Genomic DNA, 16,852 nt, shown 5'->3' on the forward strand with positions numbered 1-16,852 from the left:
CTAACATCCGCAAAAAAAAAAAAAATGCTGTTTACAAAATGATCCAAACATTAAAGGGTTTATATCACCTCGTTTTGACTGCTCTACCAAACAATGCTATTATAATACCTTTGTGTGCAGCCGTTTGCCTAAAAAACAAACTTTTATTGATATGCTAATGAGCCTCTAGGTGCGTCTTTTCAGCATCTAGAGGCTTGGTCTACTCACACAAAATGCCGCCCAGCGCGTCCCTCCAGCCTGCCCATCTCCTGCTCCCTGCACAGACATCTCCACTGCGCCTGCGCTGATTACGTCAGAGTGCTGCGAGGAACAGATGGCGCGGGCACAGTGGAGATGCCAGGGCAGGGAGCTTTCAGACAGTCACTGCGCCTGCGCCGAATACAGACTCGCACGGCGCAGGAGCAAGAATTCGTCCGCTGGTTCAGCACTACCTCTTGAAGCTCATCAAGAGAATGCCAAGAGTGTGCAAAGCAGTAATCAAAGCAAAAGGTGGCTACTTTGAAGAACCTAGAATATGACATATTTTCAGTTGTTTCACACTTTTTTGTTATGTATATAATTCCACATGTGTTAATTCATAGTTTTGATGCCTTCAGTGTGAATCTACAATTTTCATAGTCATGAAAATAAAGAAAACTCTTTGAATTAGAAGGTGTGTCCAAACTTTTGGTCTGTACTGTATATATAAAGCTATGTTCTGCCCTGCCAACCATTTTCTCTAATCTCAGGAAAAATGTAGCTATAGTGACCCACGCCTGTATTTTGCGTGCATTACGCGAATATTACATTTCCTATTTTTCACGATCAAGAAAATAATCTAGAATTTGCAAATAAATGATGAATAGTCTACCAAATATTTGTTAAATAGCGCAAAGTCGAATATTGTCCCTGCCGCTCATCACTACTCATTATTGGGTTCTATATACCTGTTTCCACAAAATACTGATAGAGGGGATTGATATACCGGCTTCCAGCAAATATTGATTGATGCTTGCGATACACCAGCTTCCATGAAATATTGATTAAAGGGTTTGATTTACCACCTTCCAGCAAATACTCATTATTGGGTTCTATATACCTGTTTCCACAAAATACTGATAGAGGGTATTGATATACCGGCTTCCACCAAATATTTATTGAGGCCTGCGATATACCTGCTTCCGCAAATACTGCTCTTCTATAGGGATTTTGTCACAGGGTCAGAGTGACAAACGCTATTGGAACAAATAATTTCTACTGGTGTGATATGCCAGTCGCCCCCAAAAAAAGTGATTGAGGCAGGGGTGTTATATACCTTCTTCCACAAATACTGCTCTTCTATAGAGACTTTTGTCACAGGGTGATTTTGAAAATGACAGGCAGAGGAAGAGGCAGGCCAATTATTTTCCCAACTATTCCCAGACCTTACCGATGCGAAGCCATTCTTGGCATCGGATGAGGAAGAGGAGGTAGCAACGGCCACCACACAGCGGTCTGACAACAGTACCCAGATCAGCCCAAGGAGGGTGGTCCCCGCTGTTGCTGCCTACGCCAAGATCTCTAATGTCAGTGGTGGTGAAGGTGACGATGATGACGTGTCGATGGACGTCAAGTGGGTGCCCACAAGTGAGGAAGAGGAGGGGAGTTCAGAGGGAAAGATGGAGCAGCAGATAGGGAGGAGAATCAGGCAGAACTCGCAGTGCACAGGAGGCAAAAAGCAGACTGCAAATGTATCTGGAATGAGCTAGCCACCATGCATGCTCCCAGGACGTCAGCACATGGCTCCGCAGTGTGGGCTTTTTTTAACGTGTCAACTGCTGACAATAGTGTTGCCATCTGCAGCCTGTGCTGTCAATGCATAAGTCGTGGTACGCCCTACACTCACCTAGGGACGGCCGCCTTAAGAAGGCACTTGGCCTCCCATCACCGAGCCCAATGGGAGCAGCACCGTCAGAACCCACAAAGCCACATTTCCGGCGCTCCACGTACTGCCTCTTTTCCTTGTCCATTCTCCTCCCATTTGTCCTCCACTCCACCTTCCACCGCGCCGTTGTCACGTTCATTTGGCAAAAGGCAGGCTTCCGTGGCCCAAATGTTCGAACATAAAAAGTTGATGACGCCATGCCCAATGGCTGACCGCTGGCTTGTCTGAACTGCTAGCCCGCCAACTTCTGCCATATCAACTGGTGGACTCGGAGGCCTTTAGATAATTTGTGGCCATTGGCACACCACAATGGAAGAGCTATATGGGCACGTTCAGCGGCAAGTGAATGTATCTCTGGCACACAGTGTCGGTGCCAAGATACATCTGACCACAGACATGTGGTCTAGCAAACACGGGCAGGGAAGGTACATAACCTTTATTGACCACTGGGTGAACCTTCTGACGGCTGTCAAGCATTCTGTCCGTGGCACCGGTGTGGATTTTGTGTTACCGCCACGAATTTCATGCAGGCCTGCCTCTTCTTCTACTCCTCCTACTCCATCCTACACCACTTGCCCGACGCATGGAACTCTATCTTATATATGCTTGATAGGCTGCTCCAGAAGAAACGTGCTGTTAACGACTACCTGTACGAACTCTGCGGCAGGGCAAGATCTGGGGAGCTTGTTTTTTTTCCCCTGCACCAGTGGCTGCTCATGCGCGATGCATGCAGACTTCTGCGGACATTTGATGAGATCACCAAACTGGTCAGTCGCAGCCAGGGCACCATCAGTGACATCGTACCTTATGCCTTCTTTCTGGAGCGTGCATTGCGTTGTGTCATTGATTAAGCCGTTGAGGAGCAGGCGCAGGAAGATGAGGAAGTCGTAATGCTGAATGAATACCCAGGGGGGCTACTCCATCTGAGACAAGTCAGCAGGAGTCTAAAGAGGAGTTAGAGGAGGATGGTGCCTGGGGGGAGGAGGAGCAAGAAGAGCAGGCTTTAAACTTTTCTGGGATCCCTGGTGTTGTCCGTGGCTGGGGGGAGGAGACCGAGGACGACATTCTCCGGGGCGATGAGTAGGAGCCAGGCCGCTCCACCGCTTCCAATTTAGTGCTTGAAGAGGGACCCCCGTATAAAAAGCATAAAGGGAAAGGACTAGTGCTGGGTGGCAACATACTTAGACCCCCGATACAAGCACAAAATGGCAGACATGTTAACAGCATCACAGAGGGCTGTCAGAATGCAGCATTGCCAGGCCTTGCTTCAAGAGATGCTGCATTCTGCTGTTGTGAGCACTGGCAGAGGAATTTCCACCCACAGAGAAACAGTTGTGGGTACCAATCCTACAGCGCATGCAAGAAGAGGGTGGTTTGAAGATGTGTTTGAAGATGTGAGATCATTCTTGTAGCCAACCCATCGACAGCCACCCTCAATATCCAGCCTCAGGGAATGCCTAGACCGACAGGTGTCTGACTACATCGGGTTAACGGTCGATGTGCACGCTCTGAGAAGCGAGGAACCCCTTATCTACTGGGTGTGCAGGCTTGCTGGCACAATTTGACATGGAACTCTTAGCTTGCCCTTCGTCAATAATGGTCACCAGTAAAATTGTTATACGGTTACCGCCTAATGTACCTCCAGCTACATAATCACTTGATGTTTTCTGTACGGTGAATGCCTAATGTTTGGGATCTGTACTCCAATGGCCTGCAGTAAAATTGATATTCAATGACTGTCTAATATACCTCCAGCCACATAATCACTTGCTCTTTACTGTACGGTGAATTAATCATTTTTGTGGCCTGTACTCCACTGACCTGAAGTAAAATTTATATCCAATGACCATCTAATATACCTCCAGCCACATAATCACTTGATGTTTTCTGTCAGTTGAATGCCCAATGTTTGGGGTCTATATTCCCTTGGTCTAAAATAAAAGTTTTCTAGGCTCCAGCAGGGCACATTTTTGACAGTTTCCCTTAAAGATGCATAAAAATGGCCGCAGATTAAAATACATATTTTGGGGGGGAATTTTTGCCATTGCTCCCCTCTGGTATGTCACTGTCCATATTGTGGGACGATTTGTGCACTTCTAATAAGTATTTGGTGGCTGCAAATGTGACCTGAAGGTTTTTCAGGTTCGCCTGCCATTAAAGTGGATGGGGCTCGCAGTGAACTTGCGGTTCGCAAACATTTGATTGCTCCGGCCGATGTTCATCCATCACTAGTCACAGATATTTTTGGGATGCGCACGTTTTAAACTGGAGATGTGGGGCAGCTAATGTCGCTGCCTGCAGCAGCCTAACTATTGCACGGTATTTAGCGCAGGATGCTCTAAAAATAGATATTGTTGCCACACATAATAGTCCTTAGATGGACTTTTGGGTCTGTAAAATTTAAGCTATTAAGTGCAGTTTGCGCTAAAAATATATATTACTGCTGCCACACACAATAGTCCTTAAAAGGACTTTTGGGTCTCTGAAAAGTTTTTCTAATAAAAATATTCCTATATCACTCCCTACACTGTCTTTCCCTTCCTCAGCACATCTCGATGAGCCGAACACGCGTCATCGGGTGCTATATATGGCCAGGTCTGAAGAGTTGGGGTGGGGGGATTTACTGGGGGAAGATTCATGATAAGCCTGCCTGAAAATATGTGTTTTTAAGGCAGGTGAGTTGAGAATTGATTTGATATTTCGGGGCAGAGCATTCCAGAGAGTAGGTGCAGCTTGAGTAAAGTTTTGAAGATGGGAGTGAGTATTACGAATTAGGGCGCACTGCAGTGTTTTGCGGACCACACATGGCTGGCACTGTAATAGAAATGCCTATTCAAAGATTAAACCATGCTCTATTTTTTTGGCGGGACCGCAGAATGGAAGTATGAATGCGGACAGCACATGGTCTGCATCTTTTGTGGCCCCATTGAAATAAATTTGTGCGAATGAGCCCTTATGGAGGATATTAATCTTAGATCACTAGCAGAATGGAGAGCACGAGTAGAGTGGTAGATGGAAATTAGGGAGGAGAGATATGGAGGTGCAGCACTGTGGGGAGCTTTGTGGATGAGGGTGAGAAGTTTGAACTGTATTCTGTGGTGGATGGGCAACTAGATGGGCCTGGCTGCAGCATTTAGGACAGACTGAAGGTGGGAGAGCAGACTGAAGGTGGGAGAGTTTAGTGAGAGGGAGACAAATTAGTAATGGATTACAGTAGTCAAGATGAGAATGAATCAAGGCAACAACAAGAGTTTCTGCCATTACCAACGTAAGTAAATAGTGGATTCTGGAGATGTTCTTGAGGTGCAGACAAAAGAGCATGCAAATGATTGGATATGGAGAACAAAGGAAAGATTTGAGTCAAACATAACCCCAAGACAGCAGGCATGCTGCCAAGGAGTTATCATTGTACCGCAGACCGAAATATCAAATTTAGGTGGGTTAGTAGATGAGGGGAAAGACAAAAAGTTGAGTTTTTGAGAGGTTCGGTTTTAGATATAGAGAGGACATGATGTTAGAGATAGCTGCTAGACAATCACTGGTGTTTTAGAGTGAAGCAGGGGTGATATCAGGGAATATAGTTGGGTGTCATCAGCATAGAGATAGTACGGAAAGCCAAATCTACTGATAGTCTGTCTGATGGGGGCTGTGTAGAGAGAGAAGACAAGAGAACCTAGGAACCATAAGGAACGCCAACATTAAGAGGAGAAGAAGTAGAGCAAGCGAATGAAACATTAAAGAAGTGGCCTGAGAGATAAGAAGAGAACCTGGAGAGAGAAGAGTCCTTAAGGCCAATTGAGTGGAGCATGGTGAGGAGGAGTTTGTGGTCTACCGTATCAAACACTGCAGAGAGATCCAGTAGAATCAGTAGAGAATATTTGCAATTCCTTTTTGCTGTCAGGAGATCTTTAGACACGTTAGCAACAGCAGTTTCTGTATAGTGGAGAGGGTGAAATGCAGATTGTAAGGTATAAAGGTACTGTCACAGTGTAGGGGGAGGGGAGGAACACCAGAATGACAACAGAAAGAAAATGACCAGGAACAAGGCCTCAAGGCTAGGGGAAGCAAAAAGGTGACCACCTAAGGAAACCCTAAACCAAGCCCTGACTCATGTCAGTATGCATAGACCCTGAAGATGGGACTATTCATAGACCGTAAACCTAGGCCCTAGTAACCCTGAAAAGCCCTAGGATTAGTGACAGGGTCTGAGACTACTGGTTCCTTCCCAGATGAACGAACCAGAGTCTCCCTGAGGCTTAGTAAACAACAAGCAAATGGGAGCAACATTTCCTCCCTTGTTGAATTAGTCAGCTAAGCGCATCGAGGCCTGAACGGTAAGACTGCATGTACACAAGACTATACATCATCATCATCAACAAAATACCAAGAGAAGTACACTTATCGTCAATAGAAAATGGATGAGCAGGAACTCAGATGAGGACCACACACCAGCAGTTCAAACTCCAGGCAGAGAATATAAACCGCATGGTATAAAGTGTGAGTCCAGACTAAATAGAGGAGCAGTAATGACCACAAGCTAACACCTGAGACAAGAGATGTGCTCATTACCAACAACACTGCAACAAGTGAAAACAGATAGGCTGTTAGATAACCTAACGTGCAGCCAGTCTCTCAGATCTTCTAACCTCTTTCACTGAAGGGACCGTGACATATACAGGTATATTTGCTAAGTACCTGATATTCATTTAATGTAGTAAATACTACATTAGTTTATATATTCTATATTTGTAGTGCTGTTGCTTTGTGTTTGCTGGGAAAATGGTATGCCCTGGAATGTTTTTAATATGTATTCACAATAAAGCTGGAAATAACTTTTACCCCCTCAATGCTGGATGAACTTTTTATTAGAACAGTTTTGAAACCTTAGAGAGTCTTTTACCTATTTTTTACGTATTAAAACCATTAGTACTGGCCAGCAGATCATTGCCGTTCTATGTGCCTTTGGGCTCCAAAGTGCCCAGTGGTGTGGGCTTGGGTTTTGAAAGTGCCCAACTCTGCCACCCTTTCCTGCACTGTGTTCTGCCCCTAAGATGAAAAGGTTTCAGCCCTGCTTTCTCCTCCCCTATGCTGTGCCAGGAATCTTCCCCATCTGCCCTGAGGAGAAACCAGGGCTGAAACGCTGCATTAGTGTGATGTTGTTACTAATGGCAGATAACCTTTCATCTTAGGGGCGGAATAAGCATGGGGAAGGGCAGCAGGCTAGGGCACTTTCAAAACTCAAGCCCAGTCCCCTGGACTCTCCACTGGAGCTATTATCTGGAGGATTAAAACTTCTTTTTTAGTACAATCCAAACATTGCCAAATGACACAATGGTACATCTGGAATACATCTGAAATGATCTGGTGGCCAGTAAGTACCAATGGCTTAATAAGTGCAAAAATAGGTGACAGACTCTTTTTAAACAAAAAAGATAATCTAAAGAAGGTAAAAATAAAACTCACAGTGGAATGTTCCGTGGCAAAAATGCCGGGGTTTCCAGACAGATCAAGATGGTAAAGAGATTTACTAAATGAGTCATTCAAAGCAAGGCATTGAAATAAGCTGCTGATACCTAGAAAGCAAAACAAATAAATACATAAATAAATAAATAAAAAAGAGAGAAAAGTAAACCACTCATTAGCTTTTTTAATAACATGCAATTTTACAGTCATTATTCTTAAACTACTGAAAAATAAACAACTACTGAATAGCTTCATTATTATTATTTTTACATTCGGTTAAAATAACACAAAATCCCATGCTAACAGTTCCATGGCCCCACTGGATCTTTGTATATTCCACTACAGCATTGATGTGTGAACATTTTCTCCTATGTACATGGCCTCATGTGTGCAGCAGATTAGTGATACAAAATCAGTAATATATCATAGCAATACGACACCATCTAAAGAGAAAAGCTAATTTTTTTTTTTAAGGAAGAGTTGGAAAGGGCATATAAATGTGCACATTTTTATGATGATAATTAGGATTGAGCAAACCCAAACTGTAAAGTTTTTTGTACCTGAACCCGAACATTTTTGTAAAAGTTTGGGTTCGAGTTCGGTGCGATTTAATGGCGCTTGTTGAAAGGCTGCAGGGCTTAACTAGTGTGCAGCGTTCAACTAGTGTGCCCTTAGAAGCCATCACAGCCATGCCTACTAATGGCATGGCTGTGATTGGCCAAGTGCAGCATGTGACCCAGCCTCTATATAAGCTGGAGTCATGTAGCACCACTCTGTTCTTACTAGTTGTAGGGATAGGATGCTGCTGCTGTGAGGGAGAGATTAGGAAAGATTGATATCGGCACTTGGTGTGAAGTCAGCAATGTACAGAGTTTTTGTTTTAGGGGTGCAATGCAACATTTTTGTACCCTGCCCTGAGCCCAGCGAGTTTGAAAAAAAAAGTTTTAATCCATCTGTTAGTTAGATGGGCGTCGGCGGCCATTTTGTGCAACAGCAGTGCAGCCAGCACTGCATATGTGCCAGGGACAATCATTTAATCTTTTTCTTGTAGTTCAGAGGCCGACATATACATATATTTTTAAAGTGCACCTGCACTGCATATGTGCCGGGGAAGGGAAAATAATGCCGTCTGTGAACTCAGTGACCCAGGGGGTGACATATCCCCATTTTTTTTCTGTAAAGTACCCCTGTGCTGCATTTCTGAGAGTGAAATATAATCAGTTAAATCCATCTGTTCCATTGTAGGGCGACATATTTACATTTTTTGTTGTAAAGTACCTCCGAGGCCTGCACTGCATATGTGATAGGCAGGTACATAAATTCAGCAAATCCATCTGTTCCATTGTAGGGGTGACATATCCACAGTTTTTTTAAGTAAAAAACCCCTGTACTTAATTTGTGAGAGTGAACTATAATCTCTGTTAAATCCATCATTTAGGGTTAAAAAAACAATTTTTGGGGGCAATAAAGTACCTTTTTGCCCTGTGCTGCATTTATGACAGTCATATAAAACAGCCAAATACTGCAGTTAAATTTTTTGCTGAAAAATTCTAATTTTTGTTGCTATAAAGTACATTTGCAGCCTACGCTGCGTTCCTGTCAGTCAAATAAAACCATTAAATACTGCTGTTACATTTTTGAACTTCAAATTCTCATTTTTGGGTGTAAAGTACCTCTGAGGCCTGCACATGTCACAGGCAAGCACATAAATTCAGAAAATCAATCTGTTCCATTGGAGGAGTGACATATCCACAATTTTTTATGTAAAACCCCCCTGTGCTTAATCTGTGACAGTGAAATATAATCTCAGTTAAAAGGGTTCTGCACTTTCATTTAACTGATGATCTATCCTCTGGATAGATCATCAGCTTCTGATCGGCAGGGGTCCGACACTCGGGACCCCCGCCGATCAGCTGCTTGAGAAGGCAGCGGCGCTGCAGCGGCGCTCCAGTAGCACCGCGGCCTTCTCACTGTTTACGGCCGGGCCGCCAGCCCACTGACGTCACGACTAGTATCAACTTGCGTGGGCTCGGCTAAGCTCCATTTAAGTGAACAGAGCTTAGCCCCGCCCCCTGCTTAGCCCCTTAAACAGCTGATCGGCGGGGGTCCTGGGTGTCGGACCGCCGCCGATCAGAAGCTGATGATCTATCCAGAGGATAGATCATCAGTTAAATGAAAGTGCAGAACCCCTTTAAATCTGTTTAATTTAGGGTAAAAAAAAACTTTTTATTTTGGGAGCAATAAAGTATCCTTTTGCCCTGTGCTGCATTTCTGGTAGTTAAAGAAATACAGTTAAATCCATCTGTTTCATTGTGTGTGAGAAAAAAAACTTTTTTTGGCAATAAAGTACCTTTGCTGCCTGCACTGCATAGCAGACTGGGCAATAAGTTTTTAAAACTCGTCTGTTCCATTGTTGGGCGACATTAACCCATTTTTCCCGTCCAAAAAAACCTTCTCTGCCTAGGTGGAAGGGACCTATATTTCTAAAATTTGTCTGTTCCATTGATGGGTGACATTAACCCATTTTGGCAGTCAAAAAAACCCTGCTCTACATTGTTTACAAGGAACTTAATTTAGTAAAAACGTCTACTACTTCGGTGGGTGACCGCAAAAAATGAGGAGAGTGTCAAACAAGGGACGTGGCCCTGGTCGTGGTGCTGCTGGTGTTGGTGGAGCTCCTGTTACAGGGAGAGGACGCGGTTGATCTGTGCCAGCTATACACCCAAATGAAACACCTTACTCAGGTGCGAGTAGGCATCAGAACCTTCAGCGTTATTTGGTAGGGCCAGAACAAGTACAGGCGATAGTAGATTGGGTGGGTGGCTGACAGTGCCTCCAGTTCCTTCACATTGTCTCACACCCAGTCTCCTGCTGAAAGATCATAGGTGGCACCTGCAGCCCATGGCAATCCGTCTTTTACCTCACCCCCTTGCAAATCAGCCAAGCAGTCTGAGCCCCAAGTTATGCAGCAGTCTCTTCTGCTTTTTGATGACTCTGCTGGCAGGGTTTCCCAGGGCCATCCACATAGCCCTGCCCCAGAAGTGGAAGAGATTGAGTGTACTGATGCCCAACCACTTATGTTTCAGGATGAGTACATGGGAGGACCACCGCAGCACGTCTCGGATGATGACGAAACACAGGTGCCAACTGCTGCGGCTTTCTGCAGTCTGCAGACCGACAAGGAGGGCAGGGGTGAAGAGTGGGTGGAGATGATGTGGAGAATAATGAGGTCCTCGGCCCCACATGGAATCAAGGTCATGCGAGTGACCTGTGCAGTTCGAAGGAAGAGGTGGTGGTCGCTCAGAGCCACCAGTACAGCATAGGAGGGAGCAGGGTGCAAAAGCGGAGCGGCCGTCCTCTAGACAGTACACGTGCTACTGCCCACCGCACCAAGGGACCGAGCACACCAAAGCCAGTTCCAAGAAATTCCCTGGCGTGGCAGTTCTTCAGACAATGTGCTGACGACAAGACACATGTGGTTTGCACGCTTTGCAAGCAGAGCCTGAAGCGAGGCATAAACGTTCTAAACCTGAGCACAGCCTGCATGACCAGGCATCTAAGTGCAAAGCACGAGCTGCAGTGGAGTAGACACCTCAAAAACCAAGAAAGGTCTCTGGCTCCTCCTACTTCCTCTTCTACTGCAGTCTTGGCCTCTTCATCCCCCTCTGGAGTGACAGTGGCACCTGCTACCCAACAAACAGAGGATGTGGCAGCAACGCCACCACCTCGGTCGACAAGCATCTCCACAATGAGTGGTTGGTACCAGTGACCCTCAAGCCCGGCTTAGTGGTGTGGGTTAATGGGCAAAATCTCGTAGCAGCTCTGGGCCTAGCTGGTTTGACGCACATCCCTTGCCTGGTGCATGTGCTGAATTTGGTGCTGCAGAAATTCCTGAAAAATTACTCCGATATGTCAGAGCTGCTGCAGAAAGTGTGGGCCGTCTGTATATGCTTTCGGCATTCTCACCCTGCTGCTGCTCGCCTGTCTGCGCTGCAGCGTAACTTCGGCCTTCCCGCTCACCGCTACATATGCGACGTGCCTACAAGATGGAACTCCACCTTGCACATGCTGGCCAGACTGTGCGATCAGCAGCAGGCGATAGTGGAGTTTCAGCTGCAGCACGCACGGGTGAGTCGCTCTGCGGAACAGCACCACTTCACCAACAATGAGTGGGCCTCCATGCGAGCCATGTGTGCCTTGTTGCGCTGTTTCGAGTACTCGACCAGCATAACCAGTGCTGATGATGCTGTTTTCAGTGTTACTATCCCACTTCTATGTCTCCTTGAAAAAACGCTTTGGGTGATGACAGAAGAGGATGTGGCACAGGAGGAGGAGGAAGAGCAATAATTTACAAAGGTTTCAGGCCAGTCCTTGACAAGTGACTCCGAGGGTGAGTTTCTGCACCAACATACGCCAGGTACACAATTTTCCAGCCAGGGCACAGTTCTGGAGGATGAGGAGGTGGAGGTGGAGGAGGAGGAGGAACCTTGTTCACAGCAGGGTGGCACCCAAACCAGCTCATGAGCATCACTGGTGCGTGGCTGGGGGGATACAGAGGACACAGACGATACACCTCCCACGGAGGACAGCTTGTCGTTGCCTCTGGGCAGCCTTGCACACATGAGCGATTACATGGTGCAGGGTCTCCGCATCGACCGCCGAGTTGCTCACATTCTAACTTGTGCTGATTACTAGGTGGCCACGCTGCTGGATCCCCGTTACAAGGACAAGGTACCGTCCTTAATTCCGTCACTGGAACCTGATCGTAAGATGTGTGAGTACAAGCGCACGCTGGTAGATGTGCTGCTGATGGCATTCCCACCTGATAGCGGGGGCACAGTGGATGCACAAGGCGAAGGCAGAGAAGGAGGAAGAGGTCGTCAATGCAGCTGGGGCACCGCCAGCACCTCAGAAGGCAGGGTTAGCATGGCTGAAATGTGGACCAGCACCACCAGCTGATATGGAACGCATTTCAGCAACATAGTGGAGCAGTATGTGTGCACACGCCTACACGTACTGACTGATGGGTCTGCCTCCTTCAACTTCTGGGTCTCCAAATTGGGCACATGGCCTGAGCTTGCCCTTTATGTCTTGGAGGTGCTGTCCTGCCCTGCAGCCAGTGTATTGTCTGAACGTTTGTTTAGCACGGCAGGACGGGTATATCACAGACAAGCGCAGCCGCCTGTCCACAGTCAATTAAAATGAACCAGGCAGGGATCCCATAGGACTTGTCCGTACCTTGTGCAGAATAGACATGTATACCAGCCTCACCCAGCCATTGTTGCACTCCAGCGCACCTTCTCTTGTTTTATTCTTTATATTTCCCAATGTTTTGGGGTCTACCCAAATTTTAACAAAAAATAATAATAATAAAATCAAATAAAAAACAAAAACCAGTGTTGGCTACCTCGTCCTCCACTGCCTCCTCAACCTCCTTCTCCATATGGACCTCTCCTCCTAGATCAAGATTATTATTCTTTATTTTTACATATTTTATGTTATTTTAAGTCATTTCCCTATCCACATTTGTTTGCAGAGCACTTGCCATGCTCTTAACCACATTTTGCTGCCTTTTGAAGCCCTCTAGCCCTTCCCATCACTTTTTAGAGCCATTTTAGTGCTCCAAAGTTTGGGTCCCTATTGACTTCAATGGGGTTCGGGGTCAAGTTCGGGTCCCGAACTCGAACTTTTTTGCGACGTTCAGTTGAACCCATCGAACCTTAACTTCCAGGTGTCCGCTTAACTCTAATGGTAATGTTTAACACTTAGTTAAATCAAGTTTTATTGGACACCTCAAGACAACATACTACAGTTATATTAACAGAAAGGTTAACTTTGCCATGGTTAAAAATTGGAAAAGGCAGGTCTTTCTAATTTCAGTATGATATTACCACAAAATATATTACCACAGTGCAGTGTCCAACTCGTGATCATGAAACTAGTTTGATTGTGTTTTATTGTCATATATTATGCCTGTATGCTGTACTTCATCTCATGTCATATTCTCAGGGGCGGACTGACCGGTCGGGCACTTCGGACATGGTCCGAGGGCCTGGCCGGGATGGGGGCCCGCTGCAGAATAACATAACACCGGGCCCCGCTCACTGTATTTACTCATTCATATGTGAACAACTCTGCGATCCTCTCCCTCCCCCCTGTGCTGCTGCCGCCGCCTCCGCCAATAAGAAGAGAGATGGGAGGAGGGGAGGGGCTGTGGCCACTGCGCCACCAATGAAGATAACTGACGTGTTAATACAAATGCAGGAGGCGGGTGCCAGAATCAAATAGCTGGCACCCGACCTCTATGACAGGGAGCGGCACCTGAGGCGTTAACTGCCGCTGATCGCAGCCCCCTGTCATAGAGGTCGGGTGCCGGCTATTTCATTCCGGCACCCTCCCCCCCCGGTATAATAAACATTGAGTGCGACATTGGTGGCGCAGTGGGCAGTGCCAATGAGGGTTAAAAAATAAATAAAAAATTGTGTAGGGTGTCGCTGGAGGCGGGGCATGGAGGCAGGACAAGGGTGGGGCTTGCAGCAGAACATGGGTGGGGCCTGTAAAGGGGCCCTTGATTTATTTTGCCCGGGGGCCCTGAGGGTTCTCAGTCCGCCCCTGCATATTCTCCCATGTAACTATGTGATTTTATAAGAAAGATCCTTTATACAGGCCTAGTTAGGGTGCACTACACTAGTTTCTCCAGTGTTACAGTGTATATATAGCTTAGGCCCAGTTAGGTAGTTTAGTTTGTAAAATATTTTATTATACATATCATAAAGAATGTCATACTTTGAGGACAAGAATGTCATCATGTTGTGCTACCGCACAAGGCAAAATAGTATTGACATCTACATAGACAAATTTCAGTGAATTTGTAAAGCAATAAGAAACAATTAACATTAACCCTTTCATTGATGCCCCAGTGTCCAGGTCAAAATTAACAAATCTGACATGCGTCACTTTATGTGGTAATAGCTTTGGAACACTTTTATTTATCCACGCAATTCTGAGACTGTTTTCTCGTGACACATTGTACTTCATGATAGTCATATATTTGAGTCAATATTTTTCACCTTTATTTATGAAAAAACCCAAATTTACCAAAAATTTTGAAAAATTCTCAATTTTCCAAAATTTCAATTTCTCTGCTTCTAAAACAGAAAGTCATGCCAAATAAAATATTTATTACTTAACATTCCCCATATGTCTACTTTATGCTGGCATAATTTTGGAAATGTCATTTTTTTTTTTTTAGGACGTTAGAAGGCTTAGAAGTTTAGAAGCAATTCTTACAATTTTTAAGAAAATTTCCAAAACCCACTTTTTAAAGGACCAGTTCAGGTCTGAAGTCCCTTTGTGGGGCTTACATAGTGGGAACCCCCATAAATGACCCCATTGTAGAAACTACACCCCTCAAGTTACTCAAAACTGATTTTACTAACTTTGTTAACCCTTTAGGCATTCCACAAGAATTAAAGGAAAATGGAGATAAAATTTCTAAATTTCACTTTTTGGGCAGAGTTTTCATTTTATAATTTTTTTTTCTTTAACACATTGAGGGTTAACAGCCAAACAAAACTCAATATTTATTACCCTGATTCCGCGGTTTACATAAACACCCCACTTGTGGTCGTAAACTGCTGTATGGGCACACGGCACGGTGCAGAAGGAAAGGAATGCCATACGATTTTTGGAAGGCAGATTGTGCTGGGTTGATTTTCTGAACGCCATATGTTTTTTATTTTTCTGCCGATCGTCTTGTGCAGGGGCTCGTTTTTTGGAGAAAGTGTTGAGGTTTTTATTGGTACCATTTTTGGGTATATAGGATTTTTTGATCATTCATTATTACACTTTATGGGGCAAGGTGACCCAAAAATTGGCTGTTTTGGAAAAGTTTTAATTTATTTATTTTTACAGCGTTCATCTGAGGAGTTAGGTCATGTGATAGTTTTATAGAGAAGATCGTTACGGATGTGGCAATACCTAATATGTATACTTTTTCTTATTTATTTAAGTTTTACACAATAATAGCATTTCTGAAACCAAAAAAATGATCTTTTAGTGTCTCTATAGTCTGAGAGCCATAGCTTTTTTATTTTTTAGGTGATTGTCTTAAATAGGGTATTATTTTTTGCGGGACGAGGTGACGGTTTGATTGGTACTATTTTGGGGGTTATACGCCTTTTTGATCGCTTGCTGTTGCACTTTTTGTGATGAAAGGTGACAAAAAAAATTTACACACTTTATTTTTTATTTTTTATGGTGTTTATCGGACAGGGTCTATCATGTGAAATCTTTATAGAGATGGTCATTACGGACGCGGTCATACCTAATATGTGTAGTTTTTTTATTTTTCATTTTTTATAGGAAAAGGCAATTTTTTTTTTTAATTTTACATTTTTATTTATTTATTTTTACTTTTATTTATTTTTCAAATTTTTTTTTTATCAAGTCCCTCTTGGATCTTGAAGATCCAGTGGGGCTGTACTATACTTTGCAATGCTCTTGCATTGCAAAGTGTAATACAATCAGATGCTGACACTGTTTCGAGTACTCCACCAGCATGACCAGTGCTGATGATGCCGTTTTCAGTGTTACTATCCCACTTCTATGTCTCCTTGAAAAAAAAAAAACGCTTTGGGTGATGATGGAAGAGGATGTGGCACAGGAGGAGGAGGAAGACACTCTGATGATGGTGGCGGCTCAGGAATGGAGCCGCTGCCATCAAAGACAGAAGGGGGGACCGAGCGGGGGGCAGCGCTGGAAGGGGGGGGGGTCACGGCCAGCAGGAGGAATGTATGGGGCGGGGAGGGGGCGACTCAAAGAGGGGCACTGTGGACACAAGATGGGGCACAGATGGTGGGGGCGGCCTGCACAGATGGGGGGGGGGGCACGAGGACACTGTGATTTCAAGCTCTGATCTGCACAGCGCAGATCAGAGCCTGAAACCGGCACTTTTTCACTGCCGTGATCCGATTGGTTAGTCTGCACAGACTAACCAATCGGATCGATTGCCGGCAAGGGGCCACTCTGATTGGTCCCTTGCCGGCATTACTGCACTGTATGCTGTCCGTGACAGCATACAGGGCAGGGGCATAAGCTTTAATCCAAGCGCTTTGCAGCGCTTGGATTAAAGAGCTGCCAGAACGTTTATATACGTGGTAGCTGCACGGGGTATGTGCAGCTATCACGTTAATATACGGATTGCGGTCGGGAAGGGGTTAACATACGACAGATAAAAAAGTCATATCAGTTGCATCGTATACCTCCTTAGTTATACTCCTAGGTGATAATCAATATAATAAGCTGAAAACCTCTCAAAGCGGAAGGCTGTTACACACGAACAACAGGTTTGGTCCAATTAGATAAATTCCCTCAATTTCTTCCAATCCCCCCAGACTTTGTCGAACAGAGGAGTGTTGTCAATCTCCCAATGCTCTATCTGCTCTAACTGGTACACTTGGTCACAGCGAGCCATCCATTGAGGGA

General features: G+C 45.1%; 1 protein-coding gene across 3 annotated transcripts in view; it reads right to left on the reverse strand.

The window, feature by feature from the left end:
* LOC122921143 (capping protein, Arp2/3 and myosin-I linker protein 3-like) overlaps positions 1–16,852 on the reverse strand; it is a 782,130-nt gene that overhangs the window by 356,245 nt on the left and 409,033 nt on the right. For all 3 annotated transcript variants that reach the window (XM_044271159.1, XM_044271158.1, XM_044271160.1), the window contains one exon: positions 7,367–7,476. In XM_044271159.1, the coding sequence (XP_044127094.1) occupies positions 7,367–7,476 (110 nt within the window). The remainder of the gene's footprint in view (positions 1–7,366; positions 7,477–16,852) is intronic.

Source organism: Bufo gargarizans, chromosome 10, assembly GCF_014858855.1.
Source record: "Bufo gargarizans isolate SCDJY-AF-19 chromosome 10, ASM1485885v1, whole genome shotgun sequence".
Taxonomy (NCBI): Eukaryota; Metazoa; Chordata; class Amphibia; order Anura; family Bufonidae; genus Bufo; species Bufo gargarizans.